Source organism: Gorilla gorilla, chromosome 7 (genome assembly GCF_029281585.2).
Source record: "Gorilla gorilla gorilla isolate KB3781 chromosome 7, NHGRI_mGorGor1-v2.1_pri, whole genome shotgun sequence".
NCBI classification, from domain to species: Eukaryota; Metazoa; Chordata; class Mammalia; order Primates; family Hominidae; genus Gorilla; species Gorilla gorilla.
In genome coordinates this window covers 151,186,072-151,204,548 of record NC_073231.2, presented here as the reverse complement: position 1 = coordinate 151,204,548, position 18,477 = coordinate 151,186,072, and the positions used below count along the sequence as shown (strand labels likewise).

Genomic DNA, 18,477 nt, shown 5'->3' with positions numbered 1-18,477 from the left:
TGGAGGAGACGATGATATTACTGGCCATATCATGAGGGGTGTACACCTCCTCTGTGATATTGTTTTTAATATCCAGGGGTTAGAGGATGACATTACTCCCATGATCGTAGTGGGTGTACACCAATTCTGTGGTATTGTTCTTAATATCCAGGGAGGGAGAGGATGATATTACTGTCACTATCACAAGGGGTAGACACTCCTTCTTTGATATGGTTCCTAATATCCAGGGGGGAGAGTATGATATTAATCCCAAAATCGCTATGGGTATACACCCCTTTTTGATATTGTTCCTAATATGCCGGGGGAGAGTCTATGATATTACTGCCCATATCACAGGGTGTGTACACCAGAACTGCTATATTGTTTCCTATTTCCAGCAATGAAGAAGTTGATATTACTCCCAAAATGGAATGGGCTGTAAACCCCCCATAAGATATTGTTCCTAATATCCAGGGGGAAAAGGATGATATTACTTTCAATGTTGCAGCAGGTGTATAATCTGCCTGTTATATTGTTCCTAATATCTGGGGTGGGGGCGGCGGGGTGAGAACGATATTACTCACAATATCTCAGAGGGTGTACACTGCCCCTGTGATATTGTTCTAAATATCCACTGGGGTAGAAAATCATATTACTCCCAATATCGCAGGTGGTGTAAATGCCCCCCGATATTTTTTCTAATATCCAGGTGAGGTAGGATGATATTACTCCCAATATCACAAGCGTTGTACACACCTTCTTTGATATTTTTCCTACTATTTACTTGTGGAGAGGATGATATTACTCCCAGTATCAAAAGAAGTGTACAAGCCCCCTGTGATATTGTTCCTAATATCCAGGCTAAAAGCGGATGATATTACCCCCAATATCGCAGGGGGTTGGCTGTACCCTCCGCCTGTGATATTATTTCTAATATCCAGGGGAAGAGAGAATAATATTACTCCCAATATCGCAGGGGCTGTACACACCTTGTGATATCGTTCCTAATATCAATGAGGGGAGGAGATGATATTACCACAAATATCAGAAGAGGTGTACACCTTTCCTGTGATATTGTTCCTAATCTCCATTTTGGGAGAGGATGATATTACTCACAATATCGCAGGGGTTTTACACTTCCCCTGTGATATTGTTCCTAATATCCAAGTTGGGAGAGGATGATCTTACTCCCAATATCGCTGGGGGTATACACCCCTTCTGTGATATTGTTCCTAACATCCACAGGGGAAGAGATTAATATTACTCCCAATATCCCAGGGGGTACACGTCCCCACTGTTATATTGTACCTAATATCAAGGGGTGGAGAAAATGATATTACTCCCAATAGCGCCGTGTGTATACAGCCCTCCTGTGATATTGGCTAAAGATAGATATTACTCCCAATATCCAGGGGATAGAAGTTGATATTAAACCGAATATCACAGTGGGTGTACACAACTCCTGTCATATTGTTCCAAATATCCAGGCAGAGAGAGGATAATATTACTCAAAGCATTCCTGGGGGTGTACACAGCCCTCTGTGATATTGTTTCTAATATACAGAAAGGGAGAGGATGATATTACTCTCAATAAACAGAAGGGTACAATTCCCATGTGATGTTGTTCTGAATATCTAGGGTGAGAGAGGATGAAATTACTCCCAACATTGCAGAAGTTGTAAACACCTTCTGTGATATTGTTCCTAATATCCGAGGAGAAAGAAGATGATATGACTTTCAATATCGCAGGGGGTGTGCACCCCCCTCCCTGTGATATTGTTCCTAATATCCGGGGGAAAGAGGATGATGTTACTCCCAGGATCGCAGGGGGGTGTACACCCCCCTGTGATATTGTTTCTAACATCCAGAGGGGGAGAAGTTGATATTACTTCAAACATCGCCGGGGGTGTACACCCCACCTGTGATATTGTACTTAATATTTAGCAGGAGAGAGGGGGGTGATATTACCAACAACACAGGGGAAAGTCAACCCCTCTCCCCCGCTGGATATTACGAGCCATATGACAGGGAGGTGTCCACCCCCCACCATATGGACAGTAATATCACCCTGCTCTCCCCCCACCTCCAGCTTCTTTCTGCTAAGGTCCCCTTGCCCCTCCAGGTGGCTTTCTTGGGCAGGGCATAAAAGAAATTACGTGGTTTTCTTGCTCAGATTTGTTCGCAAGTCCACGAGAAATACTCAGGGACTCTTGCAAAAATCCAGTGTTACAGCAGCTAAGTCAGCCAGCTAGCCGTGCCCTACAGTTGAGATGGCATGTCATGATTCCCCTCTCTTTTACCTGCTGACTCCTCCTCAGCCTTCCGGACTCTGCTTAGGTGCCTCTTCCTCCAGGTTGTCCGCTCCCGTCCCCACCCTTCCTTACCTGCTCTCCTAATACCATGGGCTGATCCAGCGCAGCATTTGTCACACATCTTACAGCTGCCTGCCTCCAGTCTGTATCCGGACTCCACAACCTGAAGGTAACGGCTGCATCTGCCTTGATCATCATTGTATCCCTTGCGCCTACAACAGCACCTAACACAGAGTAATTCCTCAGTCAACATTTTCTGGATGGGTGAACAAAAAATAAATCTACACATCAAGTGAAAATTAGGCTGAGCAGAAATGAAGCAAGTGATAAAGTACAAGAGAAGGTTATACCTGTTATTCTAGGCATGCTAATTCTAATTTTAGAATTGCTGTGGTTATTTCATGTTACTCTGCCAGGCTTCAGTGTTAGGCAAGGGCAATTCTCTGTGTAAGCAGGGATAGCTTTCCTGAAAGGTCCTGTTGGTCCTGGGAAGTGATGGTATATGTGACTCATCCCTCAAACCGGAAGGCTAAGCTAAACTAGCAGGAGAGCTGCAGCAGGAACCTTCTGGCAGGAAAGAAACAGCATGCTCTGTGTACCACCCGTGTGTGACCGGAAATAAAGGATGCCCACCATGTGAAGACTGACCAGGACGCAGAGAGAAGGACGTCAGGCAAGATCCCGCCCGTGCTTCGGGACACATCATGTCTATTAGCATCATTAAGTACTAGCTGACACGCATAGAGCATTGAGTATGTGCCAGGCACTGTGCTAAGCACTTCACATTCACTACTTCATGGAATCCCCACCATGGCCCTATAAGGCGAAACTTATAAATATCACCATTAGATAGATGGGGAAATTGAGGCTTGGAGAGGTTAAGTTGTTTGCCTGAGGTCACAAAGCTGGTAAGCAGCAGAGCTGGAATCCAAACCAACAGAAATTCCATCTAGATACCCAACTCCTCACTGCCGTCTATCCTTGGAAACTAGACTAGTCTCCAAGGAAACATGAATCTACATTTTCTTTCAACTAATAAGAGCTCTTTCCTTACGGTAATTATTTAAATAGTTTTAATAAAAATTTAAAATCTATTTCAAGATTAAAGTTTCAAAGCCATCAAACATCAAATATATATGAAAATACATTTGTATACATTATAAACAGATATATGACGTGACATGAAGTGCTGGATCCAGTGCATCAGAAAATACACGCAAATATAAAATACCTGACAGCATTATGTAAAACATCAGCTGCTTGCCAAATCGGCATTAAATACTTAAGCACTGTGACCTGTTGCTTAAAGTATTACAAATCCAGCCTTATCTAAAAATCTCTATTTGTCCTAGGAAACTAATACTTTTTAAAAACAATAATTTGGTAATTTTAATAATATTTAGATCTATCTAAACTTAAAGCCTATATATTTACCACCCTTTTACATGCTTACCAGTATTACAGACACAATAAATTTTATCAGGTATTTTTGATAATGTGCTAGGAATTGTTTGAAATATAAAGAAGAATAAGATTTCGTTTTCACCATCTCAGAGATTCCAGATAGTGGTGGACACAGAAACCCGTGAAAATAACTGCAGGATGAAATAGATGAAATTATAGAAGCCCTATGTACCACGGAAAAATGGACATGGACATGGAAATTTTATTTCATATGCATACTCGTTAAAGAAAGAAGAAGCCTAAAAAAGTTAGCTACCTTTAGTTTTTATTACTTATGTCTTACACTCAAGTGAACTTTTTTCTGTCTAATCTAATATCATTCAAATCCTGAGTCCTTTTAATTAAGTTATCCTAAAATGAATTTTCATGAACACAGAATTTGTGCTATTACTCTATCCGCACCTCATGGATATTACCACATTTTAGATTTTATGTTTTAAAACACAAAACAATATAAAACCTAAAGTTTTAACATAAAATGTCTTTGGATCTTCAACTAAAATACTAAAGATATAAAAAACTTTATTCTCCTCAAGATAAAACTAGATTTAAAATTGTCAATGAAATAGTTGATTGATCATTTATATTTCTATAAATATATGGAAAATAATCTATTTTTTAATTGTAAGACATTACAATTTTAGATTGTATTTGCATTTAGGAAAATTTCACATAATCTTTACCAGATCCATGCTTACTCTGATAAAAATTTGTTTTTTCAATAGTTGATTCTTCAAAATATCTTGACTAATCCTTCTCCCTCTACAAACAATATTATTATTTGCCAATATTCAAAAGTCTGAATAAACGACCTTATCCCTGGGAATATCTTGCCAAAAAACTATTACCTGCAGCTACAAAGTCCAGAATGTCAACTTCTTCAGAACAAACAGTTCAGTTTCTCCCATAAAAAATGCAAGGGAAACAAAAAAAGAGGATTGAGGAAATCTAAAAGAGATATAATAGCCCATATCAACCAAACACAATACGTAACCCTTATTAGCATTCTAATTCAAACCAACCAACTAAACAAAAAGTTTTTAGACAATTGAAGATATTTAAATATTGCCTGGATAAACCGATGCTATTAATGGATTATTTAGGTGTGATAATGGTATTGTGGTTACATTGATGGGAATCTTCTTTTTTATAAATGGGGTCTTGCTATGTTGCTCAGGGTGGTCTTGAGCTCCTGGCCTAAAGTGATCCTCCAACCTCTGCCTCCCAAAGAGCTGGGATTACAGGGAGGAGCCACTGCACCCAGTCTCATTGATGGAATTATTATCTTTTAGAGAAATATTCAAAAATACAATACAATGATAGACTATCTGGGATTTGATTCAAAATAATTCAGTGGGGAGGGGACTGTCAGCAGTTAAAGAAGACACAAGGTTGGCCCAGAGGAGAAGTACATACAGGTTAATTATACTAATCTCTTTATAAACATTGTTTGAAATATGACATAATGTATCCTATACATCTGATACCTTGAGTAACACAATAATAGTCCCCTTAATTTTAGGAACTACTGGTCATAAATATGCCCTTACATATAGACATCTCCTCTATACATAGCAAAATCACATTATTTGACAAAAAGGAAATCTCTTAGGCTACGTTTAATCTTATTGTTCTCTTTGCCTGGATTTGGGAATAGAAACTGCTTCACTGGCTAAGTAAATCATAACTGTCCCAAAATATTCTTAATTACTGATTTCAATAAACATATCCCTTCGTTCTAAGAACAATTAAGAAAATGAAGTTTATGTTCAGGTAAACCTGACAATGTTAAGATAGTTGAGTAACAGGGAAGTAATGATTAACTGAATTTCATACTGGATTCTCAAATCCTTTTTCTTTTTCTACTCTAATGTTTCCTTTGGATGGGGCGAATTCTAGTATTGTTAGCGATCACCTATGTAACTTTTTTGCAGGTGGTGTATATGGAATCAATGAATGCTTAAAACCAATTAAAAATAATTTCAGTGATTACATGAAAACACAGCTAGAAAAACTAAAGTATTTTTGTAGAAATTACGAGAAGGTTACATTAACAATCAGAATAAGGTTACTATTTAGACTGTAATCAGGTGTCAATGTGGAAAGAAATTTCTGAGCGTTTTTCCGGAAGGCTGGGGAGGAATGAGAATCATGACTCTCCACACTTCCAATAAAACGTGGTGAAGGACTGGTGCAAACTCTCAGAAGCCATCATTTGCTAAATCTCCCCGCCAGCCTTGTCAGTCCTTACCGCCGTTTGATTCCATTCTTTTTCTCGTGGTTTCTGCTGTTTCTCTCAATTGTCTAACGACCGTTATTAAGTAAAAATGAATGAAACGGGGCCGTGTGATCTAGGCAGCCTGGAGATGAGATTTTGGAATCATAAGCTACATTCCAATGTATAAACAGATTTTATGCATTTTGGATACTCAATGTACACAGAATCGGCACTGTAGAATGTGACTGCCTTGCCAGAAGGCATCCGCTCGGGACTTGCTGGCAACCGACAGTCCCCTCTGCTTGCAACCCTCGGCCAGCCGCCGGGGACCCCTAGTCCACCGGTTCCTGGACGTTCTCTCTACTCTCAGCGGCCACCGCCTCCACTCCCACCCCGATAGTCCCGAACCTGCCGGCCCGAGGGTTCGCAGAGGGCCAGTGGTTGCGACAGCCCCGCGTCCCGGCCCCCTCGTCTCTTGGACCTTCCCCCCGGGCCAGCGCAGCCCAGCTTCCTGGGCAAGTTTCACGCTACCAGGATCCAGTGCGGGGCGACGAAGTGGAGAGCTGTAGCGAGACTCCGAAGAGAAATTCCGGCTTCACGGGGCGGCGCGGAGCCCGGAGCTGCCCACCTCCGCCGCCTTGGGAAGGCGGCTGGGATTAGAAGGTGGCTTCGGGCCGGCAGGGAGTCCGGGGGAGGGATTCCCGGTACCGCCGGCACCGACGTCGAGGGGTGCCTGGGTTCTTGGGAACCACGAGAGGAAAAAGAACGAAAATCACACCGGGGAGGAAGGACGCGCAGAACGCCCCCCTGTGAAGCAGGTGCTCTGGTCGGGCGTGAGCCGGAGCGCGGTCTGGGGGAGTCTGGCGGCGCCGTTGCCCGCACTCGGCAGAGGCTGGTAAGAAACGCACAGCCCAGGGCGTGGGGTGGGGAACTGACCGCGCGACAAGAACACGCACAGCCCAGGGCGTGGGGCGGGGAACTGACCGCGCGACAAGAACACGCACAGCCCAGGGCGTGGGGCGGGGAACTGACCGCGCGACAAGAAAACGCACAGCCCAGGGCGTGGGGCGGGGAACTGACCGCGCGACAAGAACACGCACAGCCCAGGGCGTGGGGCGGGGAACTGACCGCGCGACAAGAAAACGCACAGCCCAGGGCGTGGGGCGGGGAACTGACCGCGCGAGTCTTTCGGCGCTTCTGGGTCTCGGCGAGAGAAAAGCGCTTCCTGGCACCGGGGGCGGTGGCACAGAGGCCAGGAGGAAGAAATCCGGGCCCTGGCCCAGGTCAGGCTTCCACCCCTGCGACCCGCCAGAGGCCCAGGCAGGAAAGGTGGCGTGCGCGAGTGGAGTTAGTGGTTCAGAAAGCAAACCTGGCCGGGTGCTACTGCCTGAGGGTCGTCGGGCGAGTTTCTTCATTTCCCCGAGTTCCTTATTTCTAGTCTGGAAAACGGAGAATTCCATAGTGTCTTCTTCAGTGAGTGCTGGGAGTGCCGAAGGAGGATCCGGTGCCTGGCAGACCAGGAGCGGGGGGGAAACAGTTGGCCGATATTGTTACTATTATCAGCGTTTTTAGCGGGCAGGACAGTGTGGGGGGGGCGGGGGTAAGGGGCCTCCCCGCACCTCCCAGCCCTTCGCGCTCGGCTCCAGCTCTTTGGCTTCCTTCCCTGGGCAGCTCTAGGCTTAGCTCTCAGCCATTTCTCAAGAAGACGATCCCGAGGGTCGAAGACCACCCTTGACCCTTGACCATGGACTCTTCGTGTAACTTGGAAGAGCCGTGATTTTAAAACCCAGCCTCAGGGTTACGGAAGCCCGAGATCTGGGAGGCGTCCGGGACCTCCCTTCCAGAACCGCAGGGACCCGGCCTGGGATCCAGAGTGTGGCCTCTAGCTCTGTGCAGTCAGGAAGGCGGCCAGGTCTGGTCACCGCGCCAAGCACTACGCACCTCTGGGACGCGTCGTTGCGGGGGGGTGGGGGGGCTGGGGCGCCTGGTCTGCCCGGCAAGTGCTTGGTGTCGTTGGTGGGTTCGTAGCTGCGACACGTAAACGTCCGTTCCGCGAGCCGGGCAAGGCAACCCCTGCGGGTCGCACCCGAAGGCCGGACCTCTCCAAGCCGCCTGGGTGCTTCCAAACAGGTGGACCCGAAGCTCCTGTTTGATCGGAGAATAACGTTTAATTTGCTCCGCCACTGAATTGATGGTTTAAATATTCATCTTTGGATATGGTTTAACATTAGGCAAAAATTAGGAGCTTGGAGGCGGTTCCGGGAAGGGGTCTGACACTCAGTCACCCATGTTCGTAGCTGTGTTGGTCTGCCCTCGGGCAAGAGAAGGAAGATAATTGGGAGGGTGCCAAGAAAGCCTAGAGAAAGTCCCTTCTGGGTTCAGCGGCCGGCTGTAGCCGCTCTCCCAGGACGTTTGTTGACAGTAAATGAATGAAGGTCGGCCTGGAGACGTTTTCGCACAACGGACAGAGGGGAGTTGGAACGTAAACCAGGGAGAACCTGGCATGAAATAGGACCCCTCTATTCTCAGTTTGTTTCCAAACTCTTAGACTGCCCCAGCCCTGCCGGATTTGCTAAAAGTGGTCTATTTTGGACGCTGGTGGTGCTATGGGGCTGACGGCTACCTGTGCAAAGAAGAGGGAAGAATTGGAAGCTGGGGTCTGGGCAGCTACCAAAGGTGGGGCTTGGGAACTTTTCAGAACGTCCTCAGAACCGCAGGAGCCAAGAGGAAATCTCCCGTAGGGGATCTCAGGTAGGGCATGCCAAGAAATTCCAAGAGACGGGATGGAGAAGAGAAGCCGGAGAAAAATCGGCCAATTAGACTACTGTAAAAATGTGTGTCTCCATGTTTGTCCTCCCTCCTGAAATAAGAAATTCATAGCTGGGGGTGGGGAGTAGATGGGGGCTGGGGGAAAAACTTTCTCACATTCACAGAGCAGCTTCCCTCATAGCGGCACAGAATCAGGAACCCCACTCAGGACAGGAGAAAACGGCCAAGTTCCTAGAAATTTGTTTTCTTTGTGGGGAGCAATTCATGATGGGCGTTCTTGTCTGGTTTCCCCCCACTCCATCCCCTGACGCCGAGTAACACTTAAACCTTTCTAGTTGAAAAGTCTTTTCAGAGTTTTTTTTTTAAGAAATAAGTTTTGAAAATTCTAGTGCTTAAAATATATATATATATATATATATAGCCTTTTATTTTCCCTGAGTACATGTTGGCCACTACATTCCAAATTGATCTCAAATGGTTTTCCAGCTTGTTGGGGGGTGATGAAAAATAAATGGAGAATATATTTACATGCCCTCCTATTCTTTTCTTTTAGAAGTCTCATAAATAGTAAATTTCCTATTTTAAAAGCCAGGACATTTTCAACCGCAAATATTTGGAATTTTTAAAGGCCATATTAAAATGGATTACTTCTGCTATCTATAATAAATATGAATTGTGAAAATAAATTGTTTGAGGGAAAATAATGTAGGTTTTAAAAAGTTCCATTTAGAAAGGGAAGAATGAGAAGTAATAGAAAATAAACGATGTAGTGTAGTGACCTAGCATTTTATTTCGTCTATATAACTAGGCTTAATTTTAACACCTTAATTTTAACATTAAAGATGGCACGTCAGACACACAGATAAGAAATCAATGTTCTGAAATTAATATCCTACTTACATTAAACATCCCTATCAGGAAGACACAGAGAGTAGAAGCATTTTGCACTAGACTTAGGAATAATACTTCCAGTTCCAAGGAAGTGAAGAAGGGGGAACATGTTTGGCATCGGAGGCTGTGTTTTTGTTTGCTTGCTTGTTTTTCTTTTAATGCCAGAACAAAATACCCCACTCACGTTCATAGTACCCCAGGAAATGTGCAAATCGGGAAAGCCATAGAAGCCACAACCGAAGGCAAGAAAAGATGACTTGACGCCCTGCGAAGGTTACGTTCAGGTGGTTTTTAGAGGAAAGTAATCCAGCTGTTTCTTTCTAACCATTTTGCAGCGGACAGAAGTTCGTGTTTGCTCTCCAGCGGGATTCAGATGCACACGCCCAGTATGGGCCGCGCAAGGTGGAGTGAGCAGCTGCGGGTCGCTCCCCACTCCCACCTGGCTCTAGGAGGGCCCTGCGGAGTTGGCCAGGGAACTGGGCGTGGGCGATACTAAAAAAACTGGTGAGGTCCCCTCTCTGCCCAAAGGGGCAGCCAGCGATGTCAGCCTAGAGCCCTCTGCCACTGCCTGATACCTCAGCAGCGCCGACGCGGCTGACAGGTGCCCGCCCAGCACTGCGCCCTTGGTGGGAGCGCAGCCGTTGGCGCAGTCCTCCTCCTGATGCTGCTGCTATTGCTGCAAAATTGTCCGAGCAGCGGCGGCGGCGGACACTTGCAGCAAAGGGGCAGTGGTTTGGGGATGCAACAGGCTTGATGGTCGCTGGAGCAGGTGGCAGTAGCTCCACGCGGTCGGGGACAAACTCTGCGCGGCCCCTGTACCCGCTCCCCTGACCCCTTGCATAATACTCTCAATGCTGAAAGAGATGCATCCGCCTCCCGGTGGCGACGCCAGACCCTTGCCCTCCTCCCAAGGCTGAGGACCAAGTGAGGGCTGCAGTACGGGAAGGGTGCCGGGGTCGCCAGGTCCGCGCCTTCTGCTTTCTTCGGTGCCCCGGCATAGGCGGGGGCCGAGAGCAGTAGGTAGCGAAGAGGATGCGGGTGCAGCAGAGCGTAAGGGCGTCTCCCGGGGGCGGTGTTGGGGTAGGCCCCCGGGACTGGCTGCGGCGGGGCAGGGGCCCCAAGCAGAGGGCCTGGGCGGGGGTTGTGCAGGGCGGCGTGTGCCGCAGGTAGAGGGAAGGGGTGGGGCAGGTGAGCTCCCGGGGTCAGTTGGTGGCGCTTGAAACGCTTCCTGCGCCGGAGAAAGCTGCCATTGTCGAACATGTCCTGGGAGGCGGGGTCCAGGCTCCAGTAGTTGCCCTTGCCTGGGTGGCCCGGCTCGCGGGGGATCTTAAAGAAGCAGTCGTTCAGCGAGAGGTTGTGGCGGATGCTGTTCTGCCAGGCGGGGAACTTGCGGCGGTAGTAGGGGAAGCGGCCACTAATGAAGGCGCAGATGCCGCTGAGCGTGAGGCGCTTGTGCGGGTTTTGCAGGATGGCCATGGTGATGAGCGCGATGTACGAGTTGGGGGGCTTTGCCGGCTGCCGGGCATCTTCAGAGGCCGCCGCAGACCTTGGCGGTGCCCTGAACTTGGTGCCAAACTCTGAGGGGTCGCTCGGGCCGCCGCCGCCCTCGATGTGCTCTCGGGGAAGCGCAACCCCGCTCCACCGGGCCACCTGCAGCCCCGGCTGGAGCGACTGCTCTAGGAACTGCTGGCTCGCCTCCTCCTCCTCGTCTTCCACCTCGTCTTCATCTTCCTCCTCTCCCAGGACATCAATTTTACCGTCTTCCCCATCAGAGTCCCGGAGGCTGCGCTGCGGTGTGGAGCGAAGCCGCTCAGCTCTTGGCAAGTTCATGGAGGAGCAGGTGCTTTAGTCTCAGGGGATGTGGCGGCCGATCACCTGGCCTGGGGCGGGCTGAGCTGGAAGCCTGGGATGAATGTTGCAAGAAGCAGGAACGCTAGTGGTTACCCTTTGGGATGTTTTCGTCTGCTTGTTTCTACTCCTTTGCAACAACGTCCGGCAAAGATGCCTTTGCCTTTTATAAAAGCTTCTTCAAGACCATGTGTGGTGGACTCCCCCCTTTATAACCCTTCTTCCCGTACCTCGGAGCGGTGCCACTTCCTCCTAACGTAGTCCAGGGATGATGGTCTTCTGGGCAAACACCCGTCCGGAGAAAAGCCCAGCCCCCTCCTCCTCGCACCCACCTGCCACCAAGGAAGATGCTCTACTCATCCGGTGCAGACAGACAGTTGGCAAGCCTTTGCACGGGTTCTGTTAAGGCGCATTTAAACCCGCGCAAATAAAAGCGAGGTAGGAAAGTGTGATACTCAACATTCTATGACCACCTCGACATGCAGCCTTCCCTCCTGGAGAAAAGAAATGGTGGGGCAGGAGGCTGAAATGTACACGGTTGTTTGTAAAGGAATGTGTAACCGTAAAAGTATGTTTTTGTGTTTCACAGCTGGTAATCACCCATTTTCATTGGTAGAGTCTGTCCTTACCCAGAATGGTGAGCTGAATTATACTTAAGGTTCTGACAATATTCCCAGGCTTCAGGGGGGTGTTGCTTTGCTCCTTCTACCTTCCTTCCCACCTCCCCAAGATGCTCTCCCTGACCCAAATTTTCAGAAAAGGTTCAAATGTCCCAGCACTAAATTGTGTAAGTTTATTCAGGGAAGGCAGGAGAGCTCACACGGAGTCCTCTGTCCCCTTGTAGCAATGGTTCTCCAATTTCTTTGAATATTTAACCACAGAAATACATTTTATATCACAATCTTACACATACAGACATAATACATAACTAAGATGGCTTTCACAAAACAATATACTTACACTATAGTGATCACTGATATTTCCTTTTAAAAAAAAATGGCCATAACCAACTAAATTGATTTCACACATACCAGTATGGGCCCAGTTTGAAAAATCCTGTTCTTACAAAGTGGCCCCACATACAAGAAATGCACCCACTCTATAAGGGCTTCTCTCTCTCCCTTTCCTCCTTCCTTTCTTCATCCTTTATAACCAATTCATTTTTAGAGACAGGGTCTATGTTGCGCAGGCTGGCTTTGAATTCCTGGGCTCCAGTGATCCTCCCGCCTCAGCCTCCTGAGTAGGTGGGACTACAGGCGTGCCACTATGCCTGGCTCTGGCTCTTCATTCTTTTTTTCCTTTTTTTTTTTTTTTTTTTTTTTGAGACAGAGTCGCTCTGTCGCCCAGGCTGGAGTGCAGTGACACAATCTAGGACCACTGCAAGCTCCGCCTCCCGGGTTCACGTAATTCTCCTGCCTCAGCCTCCTGAGTAGTTGGGACTACAGGCGCCCGCCACCACGCCCAGCTAATTTGGTTGGTTATTTATTTATCTGGGACGGAGTCTCGCTCTGTCGCCCAGGCTGGAGTGCAGTGGGGCGATCTCAGCTCACTGCAAGCTCCGCCTCCTGGGTTCACGCCATTCTCCTGCCTCAGCCTCCCAAGTAGATGGGACTACAGGCGCTCAGCACCACACCTGGCTAATTTTTTGTATTTTTAGTAGAGACGGGGTTTCACCGTGTTAGCCAGGATGGTCTCGATGTCCTGACCTCATGATCCGCTTGCCTCAGTCTCCCAAAGTGCTGGGATTACCGGCGTGAGCTGCCGTGCCCGGCCTCTTCATTCTTTCAGAAATGTCAACATTAAGTGCTTTTACTGTAATAAAACTTGGGACTTCAATGAGGCAAGAAGGGGCTGCAGTGTTGCCTTTAAATCAGTGGGTCCTCATTCACTATCTGCACTGGGGAGGGGCAATATGACAGCACAACTGTTCATCTCACTCGCTCCACATCTTTAGAAGTAACATGATTTTTAGATTGGCTTCATGAAAATTAGCTCAGAGACTAAAGTAGCACTACAGAGGAATAAAAAAATATTTGTTATATAAATAAGGATCTTATTAAAATACTAAGTAAGATACTATGCCACGGTATATATTCATAATTTAAAACCCACCGACTTGGGAAAACTTTGAGGTGCCATCTAATAAAAATGCAGCATGAAAGAATATTATGCCCTTGATAGTCACATAGTGTCTATAATTATGACAATGAATGTTCAGTGAGAAATCAAACGCCAACTGCAAGGGCAAAATATAATAAAAAAATAGCTTAAAGTAGCTAGTGCCTTCAAGATAAAATCTGGAAAAGAGCTTTCTTGCTGATCTTTTTTTGAAACTTTGCTGCTCCTGAAGTTTTTACCCTTTAAGGCTCCTCAGTTTATATGAAGCTTGGAGGACAAATAACAGACAGGTTTGAGCCTAACAGATTTGTTTGAATCCCAAATTTACCAATGACTGCTTGTGTGACCTACTAAACTAAGCTCCAGGAGAGCCAGGCCAGGTGTCTTATTCAACCACAAAATCCCAGACGCCTACTCCCCAGCGCCCCCGGCATGTGAGGCACATTTCCTCCATCAGCATAGGAATCGGATGACCTGGAAAAGGGAGTATTGTTAGTTTTCCTAGCGCCAGCCTCAATAGGGATTTGGGTTATTTAAAAATACAGGAGAAAAATAAGGAGGCGCTCAAAAACAAAACACAAAACCCACATCGATGGGGGTATGTCAAAGGGGGGAACAGGAGATAACTGAAAGAGTTCCCAATGGTCAAAGCTGGGATCATTTGAGCAACAAAATAAAGTAGTATTAAATTGTAACCCAAAGTATAAAATATTCATGTGTCCACACTGATAAACATAAATGATGGAACTAATAAAGCAAAAGGGACAACTGTCCCTTGCAGAAGAATTTCAATTAATTATGTAGACCACTCCCAAGAAAGTACACTACAACTCCCCATTCCTTTAGTGTGGGCTGTGCATAGTGATTTCCTTCCAAAGAGCACAGTATGAAATGGGGGAAAAGAGTAACTTTACAATGGAGAAACCTGACAAACACTCCTTCAGCCAGGTGATCAGGTCATCAACATCAACATCAATAACAGTCATAACCTTTTATTTCATGTCATAAAATGGTGACACTTACTTGTGTTAAAAAAATTTAATAACAATGTAATCATTATATCTCTGCAATCAGCTGAAGTTCTAAGAAAAAATGACAATGTTGAAAGTTGTATCATCATTATTATAAACTTTCATGTTCAGTACATGTAAACTCCAAAGCCAATTTCAAAAGATATTTTTGTGAAATACCATTCTTTAAAAAAAAGGATATTATATATAATTGTATGAATGTTAAATGTTTTACAGTACTGATTTGCTACATTTTATGTATGCTGTAAAACAAATACCATTTTAAAGTATATTGGAATTCGTAACTAAAGTAATAAATAAATGCTTGAAATATACCCAGTAGAAACTTATTTTCATTATTCAATCCTTTTGATAAGAAATGCCTCTAGTGTTACGTACAAACTTGATCTTCTTTGAAATGTGTTGTTGAAGACAAACATGTCTTAATAGCCTTTACATTATGTAATAATGTAATACAAATAATAATTTATTATTAGTAATAATGTGAAATTATTTACAGTACCCTAACCCTAACCCTAACACTAACCATAACCCCTAATCCTAAACCTAACCCTAACCCCAACCCCTAACCCCAACCCCTAACCCTAACCCCTAACCCTAACCCCTGACCCTGACCCTAACCCTAACCCCTAACCATGACTCTGACCCTGACCCTAACCCTAACCCTAACCCTCACCCCTCACCCTCACCATCACCCTAACCCAACCCTCACCCTCACCCTCACCCTAACCCCTAATCCTGACCCGACCGTGACCCTGACCCTGACCGTGACTGTAATCCTAACCCCTAACCCCAACCCCTAACCCTAACCCTGACCCTGACCCCTAACCCTAAACCGTAACCGTAACCCCAACCCTAACCCTAACGCTAAAACCCTATCCCTAGCCCTAACTCCTAACACCAAACCCAAATCATAACCCTAAACACAACCACAACCCTAACCATATCCCTAAACACAACCTCAACCCCAGCCCCAAGCCTAACCCTAACCCTAACTCCTACCCTTAGCCTTTCTTACCTTTTACATGTGTCCAGATTCTCCAGTAGAAGCAGGGACCCTTGGCAGGTGTGCACCACTGCATCTGGCACAGGACTCTGTATCAGTCCCCAAACAGGCACCTGAATGCTCAGAGTGCCAGCCATGCAGTGGAAGCCCAGGGTGTTTTCTCACCTCCAGAACAAGGGCCCAGCACCTGCATCAGGCTAATCAGGACTACAATGAACTAGGGCACCAAAGGTCTTCATAAGACCAAGGCCATGTGGTGCCTCCTGTCACAGAGCGAGACGCAGCAGCCTTCCAAGTCAGGGGCCCTTCCCTGATGACACTCCAAGCTCAAAGCACTGGACTGTCACATAGTGAGGCTGCACACAGTATTCTGTTTACATCTCCACCTAGGCCACTGGGAGAAAGGGTGATAGAGGGACACTCGTGTTGCCCTGTGGTATACATGCTCTGTTTTATACGACTGTAAGCCATTTACAGGAAACTCAAGCCAAAACACTACTTGTTTCCAACTTTTTGTTTGCAGAGGATTTACAATTTACACTCCAAAACAAGATAGCCACAGAGCATACTACTTCTCCTCTGAAGTCGCTCTGAGGGCCTCCGCAGCAGTCCTAGAATTGGAAGATTGGTGGACAAGAACTGGGATGTTGATGGCGCACTGAATATTTGCTGGACACCAACCTCCTGTTACCTAACCTTACAGAGGGCCCAGATCTCACCTGCCCAAATCAGACATTTTAACACACACAGCTCTCAACAGCAGGACTTACAGACACAAAACTCTGAGGTAAAGGATTGTCTCAACTTCTTGGTGTCTCAACGAACTAAAACACTGCCTAGCGCAGGTGCACCATCAACCTGATTCACTAAATACACCTCTGTATCTTTTATTCATCTTTGATTGTGGAAATGATATAATCAACATAAAAATGTTTTATAGATTGGACTAAAGACCTTTGAGGTCTCTTCACAGGATCCCATCTGGCGGACCCCCAAATCTGCCAACACAGAGGTCATCCGTAAACACGTGCAGGACAGAGGCCAGACAAAACCATCTCTCTCAGCCTCAAAGTGGCCTGGCAGTCACATGTGGGGTCTGGCCTGTATGAGGAAGTCAGGCTTTCAGCTCCAGGCACCCTACTGCACCGCAAAACCAAGTTCTGCCTAACAAACAAAAAACAGCCTGCTCCCTCTCCCTAATATCCCAGGTGGTAACCTAAGAGCATTATCTGCTAGACACCCCTCCTCCTCCACCCTCCATGTCCAAGCTATCACCAAGGTCCTAGCAATCTTACCTCCTAAATGTCTCCCAAATCCACTTCTCTCCCTTCACTGTCCAGGCCACCAGCATGACTTCTGCATGTGTGTAGCAGCCTCCGTGCAGGACGTAAAGATGCAAATCTAGTCGTAGGCTCTCTGAAAGGAAAATCTGGGGGCCCCAAAATTACTAAGCTAAAGGAAAAGTCAAGCTGGGAACTGCTCAGGACAAACCTGCCTCCCTTTCTATTCCAAGTCACCTATCTCCTCACTAAGATACGTGCATATCTGATTCCCTGCTTTGGAGAGGCTAATCAGAAACTCAAAACAATGCAACCTTTGTCTCTCACCTACCTGTGACCTTGGAAGCTCCCTCCCTGCTTCCAGTTGTCCCCAACTTTCTGGATGGAAGCAACATACTTCTTACATATATTGATTGATGTCTCATGTCTCCCTAAAACCAAGCTGTGCCCTGACCACCTTGGGCACATGTCGTCAAGACCTCCTGAGGCTGTGTCACGGGTGCACGTCTTTCTAAATTACCTGAAACCATCTCAGATAGGGTTCACAGATCCCTTTCCCGAACCCTCCCAGGAGCCCCTCGTGGGCGCCCAGGTCCTGCGTGCTGTTGTGGCCCAGGCTCACCTGGAGCAACTCGACTCTTCGTTACAGCCTCGTGAACCTTTCAGTTCCTAAAGCTGTCTAGCCTGTGAAAGGAAAATGAATCTGGGGGCCCCAAAATCACTAAGCTAAAGGGAAAAAAGCTGGGAACTGCTTAGGGCAAACCTGCCTCCCCTTCTATTCAAAGTCACCCCTCTGCTCACTGAGATAGGTTAATATGTGATAGCCTCCTTTGCGGAGGCTATTCAGAAACCCAAAAGAATACAACAGTTTGTCTCTCACCTACCTGTGACCTGGAAGCCCCCTCCCTGCTTCGAGTTGTCCCGCCTTTCCCGAGGGAACCAACGTTCATCTTACATATATTGATGTCTCCTGTCTCCCTAACATGTATAAAAGCAAGCTGTGTCCCGACCACCTTTGGCACATGTCAAGACCTCCTGAGGCTGTGTCACGGGCGTGCGTCCTCAACCTTGGCAAAATAAACTTTCTAAATTGACTGAGACCGTCTCACATATTCGAGGTTCACAAGCCCATGCATGGGGACGTCCCCTGGGGTAGCGCCCCTCCTCCACTGAGCTCACTCGCTTCCTCCTTGTGTGTTTTGTTCAGAAGAAATTTCACAGCTACTTGGTCCACCCCTGTCTGCCCCACAGGAACCTCTTCTCCACAGGCACATGGGCGGCGCACCTGCTGGGCTGTGTGGAGAGGACCGGGTTCCTCTCCTAATTCCTGCTCAGTTAATAACGAATGTCGACAAGTCGAGAAAATTGCTCAAATTTACCCCATCAAAGAATTAAAAACTGGTGAAAGCTTGACCTGCGCCCCCCACCCCTGACGTGCTCACCGCTCCACTCCCTCTAGGCTGGTGGCACCGGCTGAAGCCTCAGTACCACACCCACAGCCAGGAGCCCCAGTCCCGCACTCGGCCGCATGCGCACTCCCTGCGGCCCTCCCGCCAGGCGC

The 18,477-nt window shown here is 46.9% G+C and overlaps 1 protein-coding gene and 1 long non-coding RNA gene across 2 annotated transcripts; both read right to left on the bottom strand.

Moving 5' to 3' along the window:
• Positions 1 to 2,047: 2,047 nt before the first annotated feature.
• On the bottom strand, positions 2,048 to 18,441 carry LOC134759138 (uncharacterized). The gene is made up of 3 exons (XR_010135071.1): positions 18,359 to 18,441; positions 16,932 to 17,065; positions 2,048 to 2,515 (listed from the first exon to the last, which is right to left on the bottom strand). It is a non-coding gene; the product is annotated as an uncharacterized lncRNA (long non-coding RNA).
• LOC129524105 (forkhead box protein D4-like 3) lies at positions 9,533 to 14,067 on the bottom strand. Its single transcript, XM_055348639.2, has one exon. It carries the CDS (start codon positions 11,461 to 11,463, stop codon positions 10,210 to 10,212), a length of 1,254 nt encoding a protein of 417 aa, XP_055204614.1. The 5' UTR covers positions 11,464 to 14,067; the 3' UTR covers positions 9,533 to 10,209.
• Positions 18,442 to 18,477: the final 36 nt, after the last annotated feature.

Excerpts from the sequence above, each read along its gene's own strand:
- LOC129524105 (XM_055348639.2), bottom strand. The coding sequence starts at position 11,463 with ATGAACTTGCCAAGAGCTGAGCGGCTTCGCTCCACACCGCAGCGCAGC.